This window comes from Ylistrum balloti, unplaced genomic scaffold, assembly GCF_031769215.1.
Source record: "Ylistrum balloti isolate Yb309-2 unplaced genomic scaffold, AGI_CSIRO_Ybal_v1 Utg370572, whole genome shotgun sequence".
NCBI lineage: Eukaryota > Metazoa > Mollusca > Bivalvia > Pectinida > Pectinidae > Ylistrum > Ylistrum balloti.
Genome location: NW_026782358.1, coordinates 31,340 through 56,071, shown reverse-complemented (window position 1 = coordinate 56,071; position 24,732 = coordinate 31,340). Strand labels below are relative to the sequence as shown.

Here is a 24,732-nt window from a genome sequence, read left to right as displayed (position 1 = left end):
GGCAAGATAGTTCAGTAGTGCAACGATGCTATTTGTTATTCATTTCTTGCAGATGAAGCTACTGACGCGAGCACTATGGAACAAATTGCTATGTGTGTAAGATATTATTCTGAAACTGAACAGGACGTGCGTGAAGACTTTGTGGGCTTTGTGCAAGCAGAATCTACAACAGGAGAGGCTCTTTTTAACAAGTTTATTGAGGGGCAGCGGGACGCAGGATTAGACATCTCCAAGATGAGGGGACAAGGGTATGATGGGGCCAGTAATATGTCTGGTTGTCATCGAGGTGTGCAAGCTCGGGTCCAGCAAGTAGTTCCCCAAGCAATGTATGTGCACTGCAAAGCCCATAGCCTTAATTTGTCAATTGTGTATGCCTGTAAAGAGGCACTCGTCAGAAACTTGTTGGACACAGTACAACAAATCGGATTTGCTTTCAAGTACTCTGCCAAACGTTTTTTAGCTTTCAAAGAGGAGCTTGGCAACGATCCCGTGGAACAGGAAGAGATGCAGAAGAGAACACGTCTTCAAAGTCTGTGCGAGACGCGATGGGCTAGTCGGGCTGACGCACTTTACACTTTCAAAGCTGCATACACATCAATTGTAAGTGCACTGGAGGTGCTAGAACGAGAGGGAGACTCAAAAGCACGGAGCTACAGATGCAGTATCCTTGGGTTCGACTTCATCATCTCTCTAGTTGTGGTTGAATTCGTCCTCCAGGGTGTTATGCCTCTAAACAAGCTGCTACAGAAGCAGAATATCGACTTGATCGAAGCAGCCAAGGAGAGTCGAGTTCTTATAGCCACATTTCGTGCAGAGAGAGCCGATGATGCTGTGTGGGATGGGCTTTACGACAAAGCAGTTGCCATGGCAGAAGACCAAGGAGTCGTGCCTTCAAAGCCTAGAACAGCTCGACGCCAACAGCACCGTGGCAACGTGCCTGCCGACTCTGTTTCGGAATACTGGAAAAGAGCATTGTTCTATCCATTTCTTGATCATCTAGTTGTGGAACTAGAAGACCGTCTTGTATCCAGCAATGAGAGGTTTAAGGCTCAATATCTCATCCCAAGCCTTCTTCCTGAGCTCAGCCGAGATCACGAGGATTCCATCTTCCAGGAGTATGAGAGTGACCTCAGTGGGGATCGGGAAGCCTTCCGAAATGAGGTTTCTCGATGGAAAGTAAGATGGGAGCTGGAGGGGACAAAACCCTCAAATCTTACTGACACATTGAAGGCTACGAACAAGACTCTGTATCCAGACATCTTCACCTGTCTAGTTGTACTAATTACGATGCCAGTGTCTACCGCTACCGCCGAGAGGCAGTTTAGTATCATGAGACGCCTGAAAAACTACATGAGATCAACGATGCTCACAGAACGGAAGTCTGGACTAGCCCTGTTGCACGCCTACAGACACATGGAAATAGATATTGATATTATCATTAACGAGTTTGCGGCCAGCAAAGGCCGCAAGTTAGACTTGCTGTGAAATGTAGACTAGTTGAAATAAACGAAAGTAAAGCTATTATCTCCATTTTTATGCTAAAATAAATGGATTTTCGTTGGTCAAGAAAGCTCTCCGGAGGCCGCACCAAATTGCACCATTTATTTCAAAATTTTCAGTTTGAATCCACATTCTTTATAGGCTAGCTACGCGCCTGACCCTGTACCTGCAAGGGTATAATCAGTCACTGCACATTCAGGGAATCGAAAAACTGTTTTCTTCGTTACCTTCCTGGAAACGATTGGTTATTATTATTTTTCATTTATTTATTTTTTTTTTAATTTGTTCATAATTAAAAACTCAACACAACAGAACAAAGCATTCTACAAGATGTTGAAAAAATTGAAAGAAAAACCCGAAACTCGTATTGCAAACATGGATGATTCTTCTAAAATTCAAGACATCTACAATTTTGTTTGGAAGAAGCTGATGGAGGTTGCACCACTTCAGCGGCGTTGGGAGAAACCTGTGCCAGCAAGATGGGTGGAACTATAGCATGAATTAGTTAGGCTGAAGAAAGCAGGAAGCATTGTCCTTACAACAGGAAATTAGCTGTGCGAATTCCAGCAGATGATATCTTAAGACTTTTTGAAGTAGGAAGTCCATTTTAAATCATTAACTGAAGGCGGCATTCATGAATTTCTATTTATTTCGGGAAAAGCAGATCTCGATCTGTGAAGCTCTTCAGTCGACAATCCACCAGAGATCACATTTTTTCACAGAAAATTGTTTCTCATGCCCCCTGACCCCCCTAGATTATTTTGAATCCACATTCTTTATAGGCTAGCTACGCGCCTGACCCTGTACCTGCAAGGGTATAATCAGTCACTGCACATTCAGGGAATCGAAAAACTGTTTTCTTCGTTACCTTCCTGGAAACGATTGGTTATTATTATTTTTCATTTATTTATTTTTTTTTTAATTTGTTCATAATTAAAAACTCAACACAACAGAACAAAGCATTCTACAAGATGTTGAAAAAATTGAAAGAAAAACCCGAAACTCGTATTGCAAACATGGATGATTCTTCTAAAATTCAAGACATCTACAATTTTGTTTGGAAGAAGCTGATGGAGGTTGCACCACTTCAGCGGCGTTGGGAGAAACCTGTGCCAGCAAGATGGGTGGAACTATAGCATGAATTAGTTAGGCTGAAGAAAGCAGGAAGCATTGTCCTTACAACAGGAAATTAGCTGTGCGAATTCCAGCAGATGATATCTTAAGACTTTTTGAAGTAGGAAGTCCATTTTAAATCATTAACTGAAGGCGGCATTCATGAATTTCTATTTATTTCGGGAAAAGCAGATCTCGATCTGTGAAGCTCTTCAGTCGACAATCCACCAGAGATCACATTTTTTCACAGAAAATTGTTTCTCATGCCCCCTGACCCCCCTAGATTATTTTGAATCCACATTCTTTATAGGCTAGCTACGCGCCTGACCCTGTACCTGCAAGGGTATAATCAGTCACTGCACATTCAGGGAATCGAAAAACTGTTTTCTTCGTTACCTTCCTGGAAACGATTGGTTATTATTATTTTTCATTTATTTATTTTTTTTTTAATTTGTTCATAATTAAAAACTCAACACAACAGAACAAAGCATTCTACAAGATGTTGAAAAAATTGAAAGAAAAACCCGAAACTCGTATTGCAAACATGGATGATTCTTCTAAAATTCAAGACATCTACAATTTTGTTTGGAAGAAGCTGATGGAGGTTGCACCACTTCAGCGGCGTTGGGAGAAACCTGTGCCAGCAAGATGGGTGGAACTATAGCATGAATTAGTTAGGCTGAAGAAAGCAGGAAGCATTGTCCTTACAACAGGAAATTAGCTGTGCGAATTCCAGCAGATGATATCTTAAGACTTTTTGAAGTAGGAAGTCCATTTTAAATCATTAACTGAAGGCGGCATTCATGATTTTCTATTTATTTCGGGAAAAGCAGATCTCGATCTGTGAAGCTCTTCAGTCGACAATCCACCAGAGGATCACATTTTTTCACAGAAAATTGTTTCTCAAGCCCCCTGACCCCCCTAGATTATTTTGAATCCACATTCTTTATAGGCTAGCTACGCGCCTGACCCTGTACCTGCAAGGGTATAATCAGTCACTGCACATTCAGGGAATCGAAAAACTGTTTTCTTCGTTACCTTCCTGGAAACGATTGGTTATTATTATTTTTCATTTATTTATTTTTTTTTTAATTTGTTCATAATTAAAAACTCAACACAACAGAACAAAGCATTCTACAAGATGTTGAAAAAATTGAAAGAAAAACCCGAAACTCGTATTGCAAACATGGATGATTCTTCTAAAATTCAAGACATCTACAATTTTGTTTGGAAGAAGCTGATGGAGGTTGCACCACTTCAGCGGCGTTGGGAGAAACCTGTGCCAGCAAGATGGGTGGAACTATAGCATGAATTAGTTAGGCTGAAGAAAGCAGGAAGCATTGTCCTTACAACAGGAAATTAGCTGTGCGAATTCCAGCAGATGATATCTTAAGACTTTTTGAAGTAGGAAGTCCATTTTAAATCATTAACTGAAGGCGGCATTCATGAATTTCTATTTATTTCGGGAAAAGCAGATCTCGATCTGTGAAGCTCTTCAGTCGACAATCCACCAGAGATCACATTTTTTCACAGAAAATTGTTTCTCATGCCCCCTGACCCCCCTAGATTATTTTGAATCCACATTCTTTATAGGCTAGCTACGCGCCTGACCCTGTACCTGCAAGGGTATAATCAGTCACTGCACATTCAGGGAATCGAAAAACTGTTTTCTTCGTTACCTTCCTGGAAACGATTGGTTATTATTATTTTTCATTTATTTATTTTTTTTTTTTAATTTGTTCATAATTAAAAACTCAACACAACAGAACAAAGCATTCTACAAGATGTTGAAAAAATTGAAAGAAAAACCCGAAACTCGTATTGCAAACATGGATGATTCTTCTAAAATTCAAGACATCTACAATTTTGTTTGGAAGAAGCTGATGGAGGTTGCACCACTTCAGCGGCGTTGGGAGAAACCTGTGCCAGCAAGATGGGTGGAACTATAGCATGAATTAGTTAGGCTGAAGAAAGCAGGAAGCATTGTCCTTACAACAGGAAATTAGCTGTGCGAATTCCAGCAGATGATATCTTAAGACTTTTTGAAGTAGGAAGTCCATTTTAAATCATTAACTGAAGGCGGCATTCATGAATTTCTATTTATTTCGGGAAAAGCAGATCTCGATCTGTGAAGCTCTTCAGTCGACAATCCACCAGAGATCACATTTTTTCACAGAAAATTGTTTCTCATGCCCCCTGACCCCCCTAGATTATTTTGAATCCACATTCTTTATAGGCTAGCTACGCGCCTGACCCTGTACCTGCAAGGGTATAATCAGTCACTGCACATTCAGGGAATCGAAAAACTGTTTTCTTCGTTACCTTCCTGGAAACGATTGGTTATTATTATTTTTCATTTATTTATTTTTTTTTTTTAATTTGTTCATAATTAAAAACTCAACACAACAGAACAAAGCATTCTACAAGATGTTGAAAAAATTGAAAGAAAAACCCGAAACTCGTATTGCAAACATGGATGATTCTTCTAAAATTCAAGACATCTACAATTTTGTTTGGAAGAAGCTGATGGAGGTTGCACCACTTCAGCGGCGTTGGGAGAAACCTGTGCCAGCAAGATGGGTGGAACTATAGCATGAATTAGTTAGGCTGAAGAAAGCAGGAAGCATTGTCCTTACAACAGGAAATTAGCTGTGCGAATTCCAGCAGATGATATCTTAAGACTTTTTGAAGTAGGAAGTCCATTTTAAATCATTAACTGAAGGCGGCATTCATGATTTTCTATTTATTTCGGGAAAAGCAGATCTCGATCTGTGAAGCTCTTCAGTCGACAATCCACCAGAGGATCACATTTTTTCACAGAAAATTGTTTCTCAAGCCCCCTGACCCCCCTAGATTATTTTGAATCCACATTCTTTATAGGCTAGCTACGCGCCTGACCCTGTACCTGCAAGGGTATAATCAGTCACTGCACATTCAGGGAATCGAAAAACTGTTTTCTTCGTTACCTTCCTGGAAACGATTGGTTATTATTATTTTTCATTTATTTATTTTTTTTTTAATTTGTTCATAATTAAAAACTCAACACAACAGAACAAAGCATTCTACAAGATGTTGAAAAAATTGAAAGAAAAACCCGAAACTCGTATTGCAAACATGGATGATTCTTCTAAAATTCAAGACATCTACAATTTTGTTTGGAAGAAGCTGATGGAGGTTGCACCACTTCAGCGGCGTTGGGAGAAACCTGTGCCAGCAAGATGGGTGGAACTATAGCATGAATTAGTTAGGCTGAAGAAAGCAGGAAGCATTGTCCTTACAACAGGAAATTAGCTGTGCGAATTCCAGCAGATGATATCTTAAGACTTTTTGAAGTAGGAAGTCCATTTTAAATCATTAACTGAAGGCGGCATTCATGAATTTCTATTTATTTCGGGAAAAGCAGATCTCGATCTGTGAAGCTCTTCAGTCGACAATCCACCAGAGATCACATTTTTTCACAGAAAATTGTTTCTCATGCCCCCTGACCCCCCTAGATTATTTTGAATCCACATTCTTTATAGGCTAGCTACGCGCCTGACCCTGTACCTGCAAGGGTATAATCAGTCACTGCACATTCAGGGAATCGAAAAACTGTTTTCTTCGTTACCTTCCTGGAAACGATTGGTTATTATTATTTTTCATTTATTTATTTTTTTTTTTAATTTGTTCATAATTAAAAACTCAACACAACAGAACAAAGCATTCTACAAGATGTTGAAAAAAATGAAAGAAAAACCCGAAACTCGTATTGCAAACATGGATGATTCTTCTAAAATTCAAGACATCTACAATTTTGTTTGGAAGAAGGTGATGGAGGTTGCACCACTTCAGCGGCGTTGGGAGAAACCTGTGCCAGCAAGATGGGTGGAACTATAGCATGAATTAGTTAGGCTGAAGAAAGCAGGAAGCATTGTCCTTACAACAGGAAATTAGCTGTGCGAATTCCAGCAGATGATATCTTAAGACTTTTTGAAGTAGGAAGTCCATTTTAAATCATTAACTGAAGGCGGCATTCATGATTTTCTATTTATTTCGGGAAAAGCAGATCTCGATCTGTGAAGCTCTTCAGTCGACAATCCACCAGAGGATCACATTTTTTCACAGAAAATTGTTTCTCAAGCCCCCTGACCCCCCTAGATTATTTTGAATCCACATTCTTTATAGGCTAGCTACGCGCCTGACCCTGTACCTGCAAGGGTATAATCAGTCACTGCACATTCAGGGAATCGAAAAACTGTTTTCTTCGTTACCTTCCTGGAAACGATTGGTTATTATTATTTTTCATTTATTTATTTTTTTTTTTATTTGTTCATAATTAAAAACTCAACACAACAGAACAAAGCATTCTACAAGATGTTGAAAAAATTGAAAGAAAAACCCGAAACTCGTATTGCAAACATGGATGATTCTTCTAAAATTCAAGACATCTACAATTTTGTTTGGAAGAAGCTGATGGAGGTTGCACCACTTCAGCGGCGTTGGGAGAAACCTGTGCCAGCAAGATGGGTGGAACTATAGCATGAATTAGTTAGGCTGAAGAAAGCAGGAAGCATTGTCCTTACAACAGGAAATTAGCTGTGCGAATTCCAGCAGATGATATCTTAAGACTTTTTGAAGTAGGAAGTCCATTTTAAATCATTAACTGAAGGCGGCATTCATGAATTTCTATTTATTTCGGGAAAAGCAGATCTCGATCTGTGAAGCTCTTCAGTCGACAATCCACCAGAGATCACATTTTTTCACAGAAAATTGTTTCTCATGCCCCCTGACCCCCCTAGATTATTTTGAATCCACATTCTTTATAGGCTAGCTACGCGCCTGACCCTGTACCTGCAAGGGTATAATCAGTCACTGCACATTCAGGGAATCGAAAAACTGTTTTCTTCGTTACCTTCCTGGAAACGATTGGTTATTATTATTTTTCATTTATTTATTTTTTTTTTAATTTGTTCATAATTAAAAACTCAACACAACAGAACAAAGCATTCTACAAGATGTTGAAAAAAATGAAAGAAAAACCCGAAACTCGTATTGCAAACATGGATGATTCTTCTAAAATTCAAGACATCTACAATTTTGTTTGGAAGAAGCTGATGGAGGTTGCACCACTTCAGCGGCGTTGGGAGAAACCTGTGCCAGCAAGATGGGTGGAACTATAGCATGAATTAGTTAGGCTGAAGAAAGCAGGAAGCATTGTCCTTACAACAGGAAATTAGCTGTGCGAATTCCAGCAGATGATATCTTAAGACTTTTTGAAGTAGGAAGTCCATTTTAAATCATTAACTGAAGGCGGCATTCATGATTTTCTATTTATTTCGGGAAAAGCAGATCTCGATCTGTGAAGCTCTTCAGTCGACAATCCACCAGAGGATCACATTTTTTCACAGAAAATTGTTTCTCAAGCCCCCTGACCCCCCTAGATTATTTTGAATCCACATTCTTTATAGGCTAGCTACGCGCCTGACCCTGTACCTGCAAGGGTATAATCAGTCACTGCACATTCAGGGAATCGAAAAACTGTTTTCTTCGTTACCTTCCTGGAAACGATTGGTTATTATTATTTTTCATTTATTTATTTTTTTTTTTATTTGTTCATAATTAAAAACTCAACACAACAGAACAAAGCATTCTACAAGATGTTGAAAAAATTGAAAGAAAAACCCGAAACTCGTATTGCAAACATGGATGATTCTTCTAAAATTCAAGACATCTACAATTTTGTTTGGAAGAAGCTGATGGAGGTTGCACCACTTCAGCGGCGTTGGGAGAAACCTGTGCCAGCAAGATGGGTGGAACTATAGCATGAATTAGTTAGGCTGAAGAAAGCAGGAAGCATTGTCCTTACAACAGGAAATTAGCTGTGCGAATTCCAGCAGATGATATCTTAAGACTTTTTGAAGTAGGAAGTCCATTTTAAATCATTAACTGAAGGCGGCATTCATGAATTTCTATTTATTTCGGGAAAAGCAGATCTCGATCTGTGAAGCTCTTCAGTCGACAATCCACCAGAGGATCACATTTTTTCACAGAAAATTGTTTCTCATGCCCCCTGACCCCCCCTAGATTATTTTGAATCCACATTCTTTATAGGCTAGCTACGCGCCTGACCCTGTACCTGCAAGGATATAATCAGTCACTGCACATTCAGGGAATCGAAAAACTGTTTTCTTCGTTGCCTTCCTGGAAACGATTGGTTATTATTATTTTTCATTTATTTATTATTTATTTTTTAATTTGTTCATAATTAAAAACTCAACACAACAGAACAAAGCATTCTACAAGATGTTGAAAAAATTGAAAGAAAAACCCGAAACTCGTATTGCAAACATGGATGATTCTTCTAAAATTCAAGACATCTACAATTTTGTTTGGAAGAAGCTGATGGAGGTGGCACCACTTCAGCGGCGTTGGGAGAAACCTGTGCCAGCAAGATGGATGGAACTATAGCACGAATTAGTTAGGCTGAAGAAAGCAGGAAGCGTTGTCCTTTGTAACAAAATTGGTAGTAGAAATACAATTTAGAGAATATAATTTAAAACAGAAATTTAAAGTACAACAGGTTCTCTGGAAACAATAACAACAGGTGTCAAAAGTCAGGCACTGGACCAGGGTTAACGTCCTGTGATGGACAGGCAGTTTGGTAGCCCTTAGATATCAAGGGTGTGCCTCACGCACCTAGCCGCTGTAGCGAGATAGCTGGGGAGGGATCGTCGATCAGAGTAGATAGCATACTGGACGGTAAAGTACATCGGGATCCCTGAGATAAGGTTACATGAGCTTGCACGTGCCTTGATAATTATATGCCTCGCGGGGTGGGGTATTGTCATCCAATCGGGGCTTAGTTAGAATTGAAGTGTTTTGGTATTATTAATACTAAGACAAAAGACAGTAGAGAGAGAGTAGCGGGAGAAGAGCAGGAGAGTGGTTGGAGACTAGAGCTCGGGAGCTAGACAAGGCAGTGCGGGCCTGTAGAGGGAAGTAGGAACTTAAGCGGGAGATGGGGGTGGACTTGAACAGGATCTTGTGTAACCACGGCAAGAAATAAACTCAAATACCACGTGTCGGAGTAATTATTGTGTAACACCTTACAACACAGGAAATTAGCTGTGCGAATTCCAGCAGATGATATCTTAGACTTTTTGAAGTAGGAAGTCCATTTTAAATCATTAACTGAAGGCGGCATTCATGAATTTCTATTTATTTCGGGAAAAGCAGATTTCGATCTGTGAAGCTCTTCAGTCGACAATCCACCAGAGGATCACATTTTTTTCACAGAAAATTGTTTCTCTTAATGTATTATAACCATTCTTTTTCTTAATTAAAATCGGTTTTGAATATGTACATATATTCATTTTGGAAAGTAACCAAATTGGACTAGTAAATTACGTAATGATCGCTCACGGTCAAGCTTATGACTTCATATAAATTATTCTACAGTTAAATCAAAATGATTAGTTGATATCATATTTAAACAAAATAATGTATGGACACCAATGATTATTATAACTGATAAGGGGAAACTAAATTACATTTCTTTTAATTTCCTTGAAAGATCATGGTTTTTATGAAACATTACTTTGGGTCAACATTGTATTTTTTTTATGTAACGAAACAAACTATAAGTTTGTGTTTGGATTTACTGTACTTACTTTTGTGATATTGACTATAGTGTTGGTATTATGTAGAGGGCACTCTATGCACGTGGAGCTCAAATTTTGCTGGGTTGCCACTGTGTGGGGAGTGTAACTTTAGGCATTTAGGGGACGTGGACAAAGTCCAATACTCCCTAGTAAATAAAAATAATGTAAAATTGTTCAAGGAACCATGTGGTAGATATCTTAATAGCTGTCATTTTGCTGGGAGTGAGTGAGAGATTGGCAGTGACGGAAACCCCTTGTCAAGGGGAAATAAACAGTCATTTTAATTTTGTAAACATTTGTCAAAATGGTTTGTATTGTAACAAAGCAGTGCTCGAAAAATTGTTTTGAAATAATAAAAGATCATTATTAAATTATATATATACACAGCGTCGAAAGTTAAGCACCAGTAAATTAGATTGGTAATATTTTGTTCAATTGCGCTGAAAGGCTGCCGTATGAACGTTTACCTGTTACGCATATTACCTGTGTCTCTACTAAGTGCACTGTTGTACTCGTCCACACCTGCGGGACACCCTGCGCGTGCGTTCAGTACAACAGGGGTCACGTTCACGAAAGCTATGTTTGGGTGTACGTTGTGTCCATGTTCTGGAAAGACATTTTCATGACAACAGAGCCTTATTTCGTGCTTTATTGGAAAACATGGCAAGACGGAGATTATCAGAAGCGGAAAGATGGCAAATTATAGGCATGAGTACGGCAGGCATGTCTTCAAGGGCTATTGGAGCTGTTATGAACGTTTCCCATTCTGTTGTGTCACGTCTGGTACAGAAATTCCGTCAGACAGGTCATGTGAAGGATAGACCAAGATCTGGACGGCCCAAAAAGACAACCGCGAGGGATGATCGAGCTCTTGTATTACCGCCCGACGGAATCCTCGCTCCTATAGCGGAATTCTTCGAAGCCAATGGAGGCTGGGTTACAGAGTGTCGCTAAGCACAGTTGTCGACGGCTTCATGCACGTGGTATCCGGTCATATCGCCCTATTAAACGCCCACAGTTGACACGGCAACATATGCGAGCGAGGAGGGACTGGTGCTTTGCACGGAGGAATTGGAACCTTCGTTCTTGGCGGCGCATCCATTGGTCGGACGAAAGTCGGTTCTTGCTCCATCTTACCGACGGTCGCACGCGTATCTGGCGGGAACGAAGGACTGCATACCATCAAAGAAACATTCTGCCAACCGTTCCATTCGGTGGCGGCTCTGTAATGATCTGGGGTTGCGTTTCATATGATTGCAAATTGGACCTCATGACAGTGCAAGGGACATTAAATGGTCATCAATACCAGAATACCATCCTAAATAGAGCAGTAGTCCCCCATTTGGACAACCATACACTAGCATCTCGTCCCATATTCATGGACGACAATGCTAGGCCCCATCGCTCGCGTGCTGTTATCGACTTCCTCCAGAATAATGCAATTGACACTCTTCCATGGCCCGCGAAAAGCCCGGACCTCAATCCTATTGAGCATTTCACCTATTCTCCATTAAAGTGTCCATATGACATATTTGTGTGTCTTTGTGTTGTACCTACAGCATCTGAACAAATGTATACATTCCGTACTTTTTCTTCTTAAATATAAACCATAATTGATCAAATCATTGGGTATAATAATTGGTTTTCAGAAAATTGTGCTGACAGCAGGCACCCAAAAATTGTTTATTTGACAAATTATGCTTGTCGCTTGACTACAACGGCATATTAGCACATTAATAAAATAAGTTTCCATATTGTCGGAGTGTCTATTACACGTGTATAATATAAACCAGTACTTCAACTGCTGACTTAAGAAATTTCAAGAAGATATCTGTTAATATGACGAAGATATGCACGTTTTGATAATGTCGCCAAAAAAAAAACGTAATCTACGTTACCTCACCAAGGTATAGTATTACACAAACTTTTTACTTTTCTTCAAATTGATTAAAAAGCTTCCATAAACTGCCTTCGTACCTTTCTCCTTGAAAAACATTTCAATTAAGTCATACATATTACGGAAAAAATATTATCAAACAATTTTGATTGGACATTTTAGCGTATTTTTAAGAGCGTAAGCTATGTTCCTCTTTGTGTAAGAAAAATAGTTGGAATATAATCGAGTGGCATTACGAATTGAACATTCTCTATGGTAAAATACATTTAGGAATAAAAAGAAAGTTTGAAGGTTATTTATCAAGACAGAAATTGTTTGGACATAACTGTCAGTAAGTTACGTTATGTAAGCTACGTTGACAATATCTTTCATTTTCAAATTTTATCTGTGAACAATTTGTGATTTCGGAATCATGAGTTTATCCCAAACCGTCCTACGTTTCATCTCATATTATGTGTGCATCATTTCCGCCTGACTGAAGTTTAAGGGTGTCCAAGTTCAAATTATACTTGAATTATTCCACTGATTTAACGACGAAAATAAAGGTAAATATCTCAACTCTAAGATATAAAACTAATATAAGAGTTAATGAATAATGTATTCATTTAATTAATGACCAATTATGATACATTGGACTGTGAAAATCACTGTGATATGGCACCCACGTGGTGTGGATGCAACATTCAAGGACGAATCAAAGTTTTTTTTTTCGTTTAACTACACAAAGTTTGCGATGATATTTCAATCAACTGAGATATATACAAACAAATACCAGTGTATACGTTGATTGATACGTTCTTTATTTATATGAAATCGAACGCATTATAAGATATTTATAAATATTTGTAGTCATTTGTTTCAATGAAATATTACATAACGTAGCTTACTTAAAAAGCATCAAATAAATTTTGATGAAGGATTTTTTTGTTTACAATATTGTATGCCGGATTTTTCTTTTGTTCCCCTTTTTAAAATCGATTGAACAAATATTTAGATACAGAAAAGGATGTTGACCTGGACTCTATTGTGAACAAGACCGTTACAATAATAGATAACGTAGATTACAAAACAAGTATTTGTTCTTTTAGGCATGCCAAAGTCAAAAGCGGAAATACAGAAGGCGTACCGGGAAAGAAAAAAACTTCAGGAGGGAGAAGAATACTTACAAAAAGAACGAGACCGAGTAAAAGGCTATTATGTACCCATATCAGAAAGACCCAAGAAACAACAAAAAACAAGACGAGAAAATGTAAAAAAAGTGGGTTAAACTACACAGAGAACGGAAAAAGAAACAAAAGGACAATGTGTCCACTCTTCAAAGTCAAGCTCAAAACAATGATGACAAGGATCAATGTGATGAAATCAGTTCAACATCCGACACATTGCCAAACAATGACTTGCTGATAGTCAGACTTCCCTGTCAACAACCTAAAAAAAGAACACGCACACGGATAAGTAGGGCCGTTTCAAAATCCAGACGAGAAATTAAAAAACTAACGGATCAGAACAAAACCATAGAACGGAAATATAAAAGAGTATCAAAGAGGTTAGAGCGTCTAATGAAAAAGTCTCAGCCACAGACAGTTATTGGCAGCAACACTAGTTGTACCAACGATGACACTACGGAAACCAATACAGGTATTACAGTTAATGCTGATGTCCACATGTCCGCCGCAATGACTCCCCGAAAAAGAACATACACAGAACTGAGAGCTGAAGGTGTCACACCAAGTAAATTACCAAAGGTTGTCACAGAACAATTAGTGTTTGCAAATGTGCTAGTAGAAGAAATTAAAGATGCCTGGAAGAAAAACGACACAGATGGAAAGACCATTATTTCTAATGTAGTTTCTGGAAAGGTATCGTTGGAAAAGTAAACTGAGCATAAAGGCAGGAATAAGGCGTCATAACTTTAAAACTAAAACAAAACAATGTAATGGAATTGTAAAGAAAATGCGAAACTTCAGGAGAAGGGAACAATTACGTAAACATGTACATAACTTCCTGGAGAAAGATGAGAACAGCAGGATGATGCCAGGGAAGAATGACAAGGTCAAAAATACAAAAGGTAATTACGTACAGAAACGAGTTTTGAATGATAGTTTGGTTTATCTGCACATAAAATATAAACTAGAAAACACAAGTAACATTTCTTTCTCCACATTCTGCAAACTTAGGCCGAAACATATTGCATTGACTAAATATCTAAGTAGGAACAAATGCCTCTGTCAGAAGCACCAAAATATGGCTTTGGCATTAAAATCAATTAAGAATGCAGGCGCAAACATACCGATAAACCCGGACGATTTCATAAGGCAATTGAAAGACAAAAATGTAGACGATTTTCTTGGTGATGTTAAAGATCAAGAGGTGTCGTATGCACAATGGAAAAGAGTTGAAATGCAAGATGGAAAAACAAAAACAAAAATTGTCGAAACAAAAATCAGTACGAATGATTTCATAGCAATTGCAAAAAAGCAAATTTGTGAATTTCAGCAACACGTACAACGAGTGAAAACACAATATAAGGCCATCAATGAGCTCAAAGAAAATCTTCCTTCAGGTCAAGCAATAGTTCAAATGGACTTTGCGGACAATTTTAGTTGCAATTCAGCAGATGAGGTACAGAGTGCATATTGGAACAGCACATCAGTTACACTCCACCCCGTTGTAGCTTATTTTAAATGTGATGCGGGATCTCTGAAACACAAGAACTTTGTGTATGTTTCAGACGATTTGGGACATAACTTTGGAGCAGTTCTTGCCTTTCTCAAACAGTTCGTACCGGATTTGAAACGTGAGGTAGCTAACCTTGAACGGATTCACTATTGGACAGATAGTCCAAGCTCGCAATATCGGAATAAGTCAGAGTTCTATGTAGTATCAGATCACAAGAATCTGTTTGGTGTGAATGGGGCCTGGAATTATTTTGAAACGGGGCACGGGAAAGGCCCATGCGACGGGATTGGAGGGACATCCAAACGCACAGTGGACCTTGCCATCAAACAAGGGAAAATTACTGTTCAGGATGCAGAAGAATTCTTCCAAAATGTACAGAAATTACACACGAGTGCAGAATATCGTTATGTATCCTCCACAGAAATGAAAGTTGTACGGTCAGAACTAGTAGAACTTAACAAGTCGTTGGTGCCAGTTAAAGGTACTATGCAGATCCATCAAGTTTTGCCTTCATCTGAAGGAAAGGTGAAAACATTTATAACATCATGCTATTGTTCTGAATGTCTTAAGGGCAATGTCCATAATTACTCTGAGGTGGTTATCCGTAAACCCATCACAACTAACAACACCAATCAGCAAAATCAAAGCCCGATTAGCGAGATTAGTAGCACAAACGAGAGTGTAGCTGAAGAAACAGTTAGCATCGAAATAAACGAGCAAAATCTACAAGTTATTAAGGAGGTACATAGCACAATTGAGGCCGTTGACCAATCTGTAGAAATAAGGCAGGATTTTGATGGTGGAAATACCATAACTCAAGCAGAGGAAATTGTAAACAAAGACGACTGGGTTGCCGTGCTATATGATAAAGAATGGTATGTCGGAAAGGTACTCAAAGATATTGACGAGGATGGTGAACTCGAAGTGTCGTTTCTTAGGTCGACTAAATCATTCGCGGACAAAACAGACTTGTACAAGTGGCCGGCATCAGTAGACATCTTGAATGTAAAGCGGAGAGACATTTTCTTCAAAATAAAGAAACTAGAACCTGTAGGCCGCAGTGGGAGAAGTTATCGCTTATCGTCGGACGATTCTGAGGAAATCAGAAGGCTTTTTAAGAATTTGTGAGTGTGTTATGATAGAAACGAACAGTGTTTGAAGTGTGTTAGTTACGTTATCCAATAATTATGAGTTTTATAAATGTTAGATAGATATCATATAATCTACAGTTGTTTATTTGTACAGTATACTACCTTTGTGTTAATGTTGGTTGGTTTAATTCAGTCAATGTGTACAAATTATTGTACTGTAATCTACGTTATTGAATCTCAGTTGCGTTGATACAAGTTTAATCCCTGAGTAAAAAGTTGTTTATTTGTTTTTGAATTATGTTATATGATTGTTGTACATACGTTTTATGGTTTGGGAATTATTCTCGTTAAAAGCAATGTTTAAAATTGGTTTAAATAACATTTGATGCACGCAAATGGTATTTTTGAGAAAAAATATGTATTTTTTCAAGTATAACGACTAAGTTTACTCTTTTTAATACACTGGAGAATGTACTTTACTTCTTTATTCGTTATCTGCTGCATTAATGTTCATGTCAAAAACATAATTTTAATTTAATTATTTGAAACCATCAATGTAATCTACGTTATGAACAATGTAATTTACGTTATCAGGAATCAATTTTGTATATAAAATAACGTTCTATGTAAACACTAACAAGACAACAAGGATGTTATCTAATGATATCCATTGCATCTTATTATCGAGAGAAACATTCCCTTTGTAAACGTAGAAGGTTATATACAACAAAGTTACGTTGACATTATGAGGAACAATTGTCACAATTTGTATAATCATTCGTTGGTGCCTGATGGATAAAATATAACTATGTTCATCAGATGAAAACGTATTTTATTTCATAATGCATATATCAAATAATCATCCAATACAATAATGCTTAGCAAATTCCTTAATATGATTATATTTACAACCGCCATTGATATTATACCTAAATGTCTCGTAGATTACATAGAACATTTCAGTCTCGATATTAAACTGTGTGTAATTTTGTTATCTGTAAAGCCTGAGTTATGAAATTTCACAGAAATATTTTCTCGAGTGTAAGTTTTCATATTAAAATGTTTTGAATTATAATGTTGTTTGTTCCTTTTTTTCCCAATACCTCGTATCATTTGGACAGTTTAATGGAGAATAGGTGATTTGTGGGATCATCTGGGACGCCAAGTTAGAAATAGAGATCCCCCAGTTCAAAATCTTCAAGAGCTGACGGCGGCACTCCACGAGGAATGGCGAAGAATCCCGATGATTCGGATCCGTCGACTGATACAAAGCATGAGGAGACGTGTTACGGAAACACTCCGTGTGAACGGAGGATACACCAGATATTGATAAACCTTTTTCAGCGTTAACAAGTGATGCCATCCTCGATTTTTGACACTCGTTTCAATGTACTGAGCTTTTGCGTTTATGTGTGGTGACAATACTTTTTTTGGTTATCAGATTCTCCATTTTTTTGTTCCATTTCTTTACGCAGTTAAATTCTGCATTTTAACAATGTTTTTACCTAAATCGATAAAATTCGAAATAACATGTGCCTATCCATCTTAAAAATTAGTAAAAGTGCACAAAAAATATCTTGCTTTGTTTACTTGTAACTTTGAAGTTTGTTCACGTCTGAAAAATAGGGTGGTGCTTAACTTTTGACGCTATGTATATGTTGAGAAATTTAACCTTTAATATGATTAGGTAGTCAAATTGTGCAAATTTGTGTCTCTAGGTTAATCAAGTTATATTTACACTTTGTGTGTCCCGCGATGTTTATTTCCCGAGTATGCTCACTTCACAAGCCACTTCAGGTATTTTTATGTTCATTTCCTTGTTAGGAAATTTGATGTACGGCAAACTAAATGACACTCTTCAGGAGAAAGGAAAGGACCAAAAGCAGTGAAAAACCCTAAGAACAGAACCAAAGGCGGAGAGATATCCGGATAAAAGGACAGAGCCATCAACCGACAACAGCAAAGTAAGTTAGCAGGAGGGAACAAGAAGGGGTGACCAGGTAAGTGACATTGTGTTAGCTTTTGTCGTACCTTACAATGGCTGAACCAGAAATGAATAGAGGGGGGAGACATTGCTTCCTATGAGGGAGATCCAAAAAAATTCAAAGAGTTGGTAAAGCAAATAGAGCGACATGCGGTGTTGGCTGCACTGCTGGAGAAAAGAGTTAAATTTGTGGGGTCTTCCCCGAACACCAACTCTGTATATGACACGTTTACATAGGAGGTCAACTGTGATGATAGTGGATCATAGGCTGTTTTAGAATTGTAGTACAGGTTACTTGCACAGGTAAATTCTGATAACTGTTCAGAAAACAGGTATATCAGATGATTAAGTTCTGATTCTGATAACTGTTCAGAAAACTGAAAACTGTAAAATAAAGGAATCAAATATCTTTGTTAAATCAGTTTAAATCCCAAGCTATTCAATGGGAAATGTATAAAAGCCAAATTCATTTTGGGAAATTATCATATTTCAATCTGCACTTTGAAAGATCAATATCTCAATCATTGCTTGATTTATTACTGTACTTTTGTCACAGATATATATTGTAAAATCATAACTTTTGTCATATATATACTAACACGAAAAAGAAACGCCGGGTACACTAAATATACTACAAATGATTTATTGCTTGGCCTAGAATAATGACACTCAGTCAGGTTGATGTGTTGTTCGCGGTCACTAGGTACACGTGTTTAAAATCACACAATACCTGACCTCTGCGCTCCGTGCGAGGCACGTGCTAAAATACAAGAATCCCGTGCAGGCGAAGGTCATTGAGTTCGCCAATGGAAATTTTCAGTCTATTTGATACTGTTCAAGTATTCGGATTGATTCGAATTAAGCAATTTACATCCATGCCACGATTGACGGAAGTCCAGCGGGGACAGGCTATAGGAATGCTTTTGTAGGGTCAGGGCCAACTTCAGGTTGCTGCACATTTTGGTGTGCATATTCAGACAATTCAACGTCTTGTCCAACGTGTGCGTGTGACGGGGAGGGTCATCGACCGACTGCGAAGTGGATGTCCGCGCGTCACGACGCCACATCAGGATCGGTTTATAAGACATAACCGCCATATTCCTCCTGATACGGTTCGAAACCGATTACGCGTCAATGGCCTAAGAACCCAACATCCCTATGTTGGTCTGCCCCTAACTCCTGCACGTTCGCCAACGCCGATTGGCTTGGTTACAAGCACACTCGCCCAGAAATTTTCCTATGAGGCAATGGAGACGGGTATTCTTCACTGACGAATCCCTGTTCACTCTCTACCGTTCGGACGGGCGACGTCGTGTATATCGACGTCGAGGGGAACGTTACACCGACGCGTGCGTCGCTGAGCGGGATAGGTTTGGCGGTGGTTCAGTATGTGTTTGGGGCGGTATCTCCTATGGGTTTAAATCACCCCTGATCATGATTGACAGTAATTTAACCGGCGTAAGGTATAGAGACGAAATCCTTCGCCCAGTTGCTGTGTCATGTGTGCAAGCACGGAAACTGATATTCCAGCAAGACAATGTCCGGCCCCATGTCGCTAGAGTTTGTCAGCAATTTCTTGCCAACAATAACGTAATCCCAATCGATTGGCCAGCATTCAGTACAGATTTGTCTCCAGTTGAGCATTTGTGGGACGAATTGGATAGGAGCGGGTTAGGAGACGTCCAAATGCCCCCACTAATCTGGTCCAGCTCACACGTGCCTTGCATGAAGAATGGAATAACATCCCCATTGCAAGGGTTAACACCCTGATGAATTCCATGCATAGAAGAATCAGGGCTGCAACAGCTGCGCATGGAGGACACACAAGCTACTGAAATGTCCGGCCGTGTTGCGCAATACAAGTAGGGTCATTGCTGAAAGGGGGATATTTTTGGCATAATAAGCATTGATAATCGATAGAACCTTCAACAAATGGTTCCAAACAGATGAAATTGTATACAAAAATGAATGAAATAATGTAACATTAAATTATATCATTTAGAAGAATCTTTTTAGGTTACACAGCGTTTCTTTTTCATTTTAGTATATATTAGTTAATCTCATATTTTCTCTCAGTTTTTATGTAAATTGTGTTTAATTTGAGTGATATTATTATCGGTGTTGTTTGATACAAGGACAGTATGGCTAATGCTCAGATCAACGTGAAGTTCATCACGAACAGAAGAGGCGGACAGAACCTTTCACACAATGGATTCATCTTCAGACAGATTCGGAAGAATGCCAGCAGGACATTCTGGAGATGTTCGACCTCAGGCTGCTCAGCATCAATCTCGACAATCAACAACATACCAGCTAACTTCGGAAGAAATCCACACACCCATGCCTCAGACCCAGCCAGTGTTGTAGCCAAACAGATCATGAACCAGATCACCAACAAATGCGTACAATCGGTCCAGCCTATTCCGTCCATCTTTGAGGAAGAGCTCAATCAACTTTGAGACGACTTCCAAGAATTCGTCTCTTTACCATGCTCACCACAAGCAGACTCCTCCACTACATAAGACTTTGGCCGACATCACCGTGGATGGAAGATGGACAGAAGCATCTACAGGCGAACCATTTCTCCTCTTTGACGATGGTGAACAGAACAACAGGATGATCGCATTCGCTTAGTCGGAGAACCAGGCCGAATTTGCAGCATCTGACACCTTCTTCTGTGGCCAATGAACATTTGTATGGAACTCTTTGATATGGACAGGCAGGTGTTTAGTTTTTGTCTGCCTTACACAGGTGTTTAGTTTTGGTGCCACGACATGATGCTGTATGTTGATTAGGAACTATCTTTTGTAATGGATATTAACGCTAAGTACTAACTATGGAAAACCACTATACAATGAAATAAACGTTTCGGTCAACCCAAGTAAACACTGTGTTTAGTCATTGTGATACACGTGTTTATTTTTGTTGCCGTGACCAGGATTTTAACTGGATGTGGGTTATTTCGAGAGATGGCGAAATTGGCCATATCAACAAGAATGACAACTGTCCCAGGTAAAGTTCGGCTTCACCTTTAGAAAAAAAATGAGAATTGTCACATGTAGGGTTGATGAGAAGCCCAGCAAAGTGTCCCAACAGTGTAACAGGAACTGTCACAGCGCAATGAGATATACTATGGGCTGCAGAGGTACAGGCGCTGCAGGGGCCACCTGGAGATTCGGGACATAGTGGATGTCGTAGCTGGAAAGTCATGGCCATGACTTGGAATGATGCCGTTTGGAAACGGGAGGCGTGGTTATCGCTTCAGGATAGGGTGTTACCATCCTCATCATTTGGGGTAAGGAATAGATAAGGCTCCTTGTAAAACTGGGAGGTACCAGTTAACTGTAGATGTTGTACATGTATGACTGTGACACTGTTGGAGCTCCCTGTGGAAACGTTTTCGTAAACACGTAAAAGCCAAAACCAGCATGTGTTCATGGGAGGAATTGTGGATGGAGGATTGCAGCATATGCTTTGAGACAAAACTGGATTGGGGAATGTGACGTATGTAACCACTCCTTATGTGAGGACTGTTATAAGAAACTAACAAAAAATGTCCATACTGTAGATCAAGTTTTGGACACACAAACCAAAAGGAACCAGACAATAGTGGCCCAGAATTTTGTTCTGCGGTTGATGGCGTGAACACCAGATTGACACAGGATTTAATTAAGCGGGCCAGATCTAACTGGCATAGAGAATTTTGACGTCACAATGGCTTGGAAATAATTAGGGCATCTATAAACGTTCAGTACTTTCCAAACTATGACTTAGTCCACAGCTGATGGAAACAGTGAGTTTTTCTGATGCCTTGTCCAATGGGGGGGAGATGTATTGACGCTCGTTGTGCTAGAGAATACATTCACGCCCAGTTGACCTATATCCAAGGTTATGGGTACTGATGGGCAATTCTAAATTCTCTGAAAAGATTATCCTGGAACCGAGTTGTATTAATATTTGGAGTGTAGCCTTGCCAAACTTGAACCAAGCACCGTTACATTGCTGTATGGGAAACTGAAAAAAAAGATGCTCTCGTAAACCGTTGTGGATTGCTTAGTGAATTGAACTTTTTTAGTCCATTACTGTGTGAACCTTTGGGATAATAACTGAAATGCTGTTCTCTTAACTCTTTGCCTGCTGCTGGCGGCAAATCCCGCCCGTGGATAAATATCCGTTGCCCACTGCTGGCGGGGAATTCCGCCGCACAATACAGTTGTAGTTCTAAAATTAACCTACACAAATTCTGATGACGAAATACACAGTACACATAGACGCTACATCCGGGGATATTACCACATGGCTTCCACATTGAAACACGCTGTAAAGTGACGGTTCAAACGAAAAAAATCGAGTTTTTTTTCAATTTTTGAATGAAAACATAAACAACATGGCTGAAGATGAATTCCACGATTTTGTTGGCAACTCCGAAAGTGAGGATGAGGAGTTTTTAGGGTTTAACTTGGATGAAATTACAGACGATATTGAGCAAGGTGATGTGGACAGTGAAATCGAACTTAATGAGGACGAAATCGCAGAAATAATGAGAGAAGTTGATGAAGAAATGTACCGGGAAGAGAGAGATACGACACTCGATGCTTACGAGTGCAACTGGCTACGTGATTTTACCGAGCAACCGGGGCCTCGTCGCATAGACGAAAATGCTAGCGAGTACGACATATTTTCAAAAATTGTGAATGAAGAAATAATTTCTTTATTAATGGAAGAAACTAACAGATATTACCAGCAGCAACTGCTAAAGGTAGGTGGTATTGCTTCCTTGAAACCTCACGCCCGTCCCAGAAAATGGCAGGACGTTACAAACCAGGAAATGAAAGCGTTTCTCGGAATGATGTTGTACATCGGTCTTGTCCGATTACCAAATTATGAATCATATTGGAGTCAAGATGAATTGATATCTTTGAAAGGTTTTACTACCTTAATGTCTAGAGACAGATTTCTGAACATTCTAGCGTATTTTCATGCAGCCGATAATGATTTGGAGCCCCCAAGAGAGAGCCCAAATTATGACCCAACTTACAAGTTTTCAAAACTTGCCAGACTACTTATCAGAAATTGGCAACGGTATTACTGTCCCCACAGGGAAATGAGTACTGATGAAACACTAATTCCTTTCAAGGGAAGAACCAAATTTATCCAATATATCCCTTCAAAACCCCATAAATGGGGGTTGAAAGTGTGGACATTGGCCGAATCCAAAACAGGATATATGTATAACTGGGAAATGTACACGGGAAAACAGGCCGCCACCAACGATATAACATTCCACTTTGTGTATTTCCCTGCTTTGAGAGGTATCATACACAACTTAACTACAAGATAACCTGTCATCCACAGTTACACAAGTGAGGTAGGGGCTGTGTTATAATTATGTTGGAATAATTAAAAAAAAATTTTTCCATTCATACTATCAGTGTTCATTTTAGTGATTTTACTAACACAAAAAACAACAAAACACACTTGTAGTAGTTGTAAATTATATTTTAATTATATATCAGCATATATCCAAAGTTTCATTAAAATAGAGACACAAATAAAAAAGTTACGATTTTTTAAATAAAATACACTTGTAAATTTCAACATGGTAAAAATTACTGAGTGCCTAGGTCTAGGGGAGATAATTCCGTTACTCAGCAGGCAAAGAGTTAAGAAAGGTCGTAAACTGTTGGATTGCTAAACGTTCGCGAGTTATTGGATTAATTGCTGTCGGGAACTATGGTGGACCATTACGTGAAATTATTTCTTACTGGCGAAATATTAATATTTTGGCATGTGTATTGTGTTTTAGATAAGACATTGGAAAGTACAAGGGAAAGCGTGACGGTTATAATTAATTGTGAGAGTTGTTTACCATGGATCTGAATTATCTTTATTCGAGAATTGTTGGATGAATTGCTGTGGACCTGTGTAGTTATGACTGTTAGAACAGTGCCGTGTTTTAACTTGGCGCGTGGAATTATAACTGACTGGCGAAATATTCATTGCATGTATATTGTGTTAGAATAAGACACTGTGAAGTATACTGCACAAGGAAAACATGTTGAGTACTAATTATATTATCTGTTCGTGGTGGATTATTGATAACTAATTACTATCATACCACATTTTGTTCTCGAGTTTTGGAACATTAGTTAATATCCTTGGTGGGAAAGGTATATAACAAAATGAGTAAAAAATGGGTTTAATGGTAATTTTGTAATGGTGTGTATCGTAGAGAGCAGCATCTTAGTTTAAAGTACATCAGGTCAAAAGTCAGTTAATGCTGGACCGAGGAAAAGATCCCGTGAGTGATAAATAGTGATGCACGCCTGATAACGAGCGGGGTGTGTACCCAAGTGGTGAAGCACCGTGGCAGAATATCGCCAGTATGATTGATCAGGACAGATAGATGCTCTTGTATGCCTTGCGCTGGTGAACACATTTGAAAGTAAACAAGATAAGAAACAATGTATAAGGTAGATCAAAGATGGGAAGTTCAACATGGGCAGAATTAAAACGACAGCTTCAAATCCGCTTTGCCGAAGGTGTAGACATGCAGCATGCCTTAGACCTCCTCTCAAGCATAAAACAGGGTACTGCTGAAAACGTAGAGATCTATTGAGAAAGATTATTAGGCATAGCTAGGGATGCCTTTGATGGACATGAGATAGGTACAAATGCTGTAATAGACAGGCAATTAGTGGGATTCTTTACAAAAGGCCTATACCAGGGTTACCTCAGGATGAAAGTCATGAGGGAAAATCCTGCCACTCTGAACGACGCATTAACAATAGCAAGGAGAGAGGAAAATCTCAGTAAGAGGTTTAATCT

General features: G+C 38.9%; 2 protein-coding genes across 2 annotated transcripts; both read left to right on the top strand.

Moving 5' to 3' along the window:
• The first annotated feature begins 75 nt into the window (after positions 1 to 75).
• LOC132556463 (zinc finger MYM-type protein 1-like) lies at positions 76 to 1,485 on the top strand. The gene has a single exon (XM_060220873.1). The coding sequence runs from the start codon at positions 76 to 78 to the stop codon at positions 1,483 to 1,485; it is 1,410 nt and encodes a 469-aa protein (XP_060076856.1).
• A 20,806-nt stretch (positions 1,486 to 22,291) lies between these two features.
• On the top strand, positions 22,292 to 23,245 carry LOC132556462 (piggyBac transposable element-derived protein 4-like). The gene has a single exon (XM_060220872.1). It carries the CDS (start codon positions 22,292 to 22,294, stop codon positions 23,243 to 23,245), a length of 954 nt encoding a protein of 317 aa, XP_060076855.1.
• Positions 23,246 to 24,732: the final 1,487 nt, after the last annotated feature.

Excerpts from the sequence above, each read along its gene's own strand:
- LOC132556463 (XM_060220873.1), top strand. The coding sequence starts at position 76 with ATGGAACAAATTGCTATGTGTGTAAGATATTATTCTGAAACTGAACAG.
- LOC132556462 (XM_060220872.1), top strand. The coding sequence starts at position 22,292 with ATGGCTGAAGATGAATTCCACGATTTTGTTGGCAACTCCGAAAGTGAG.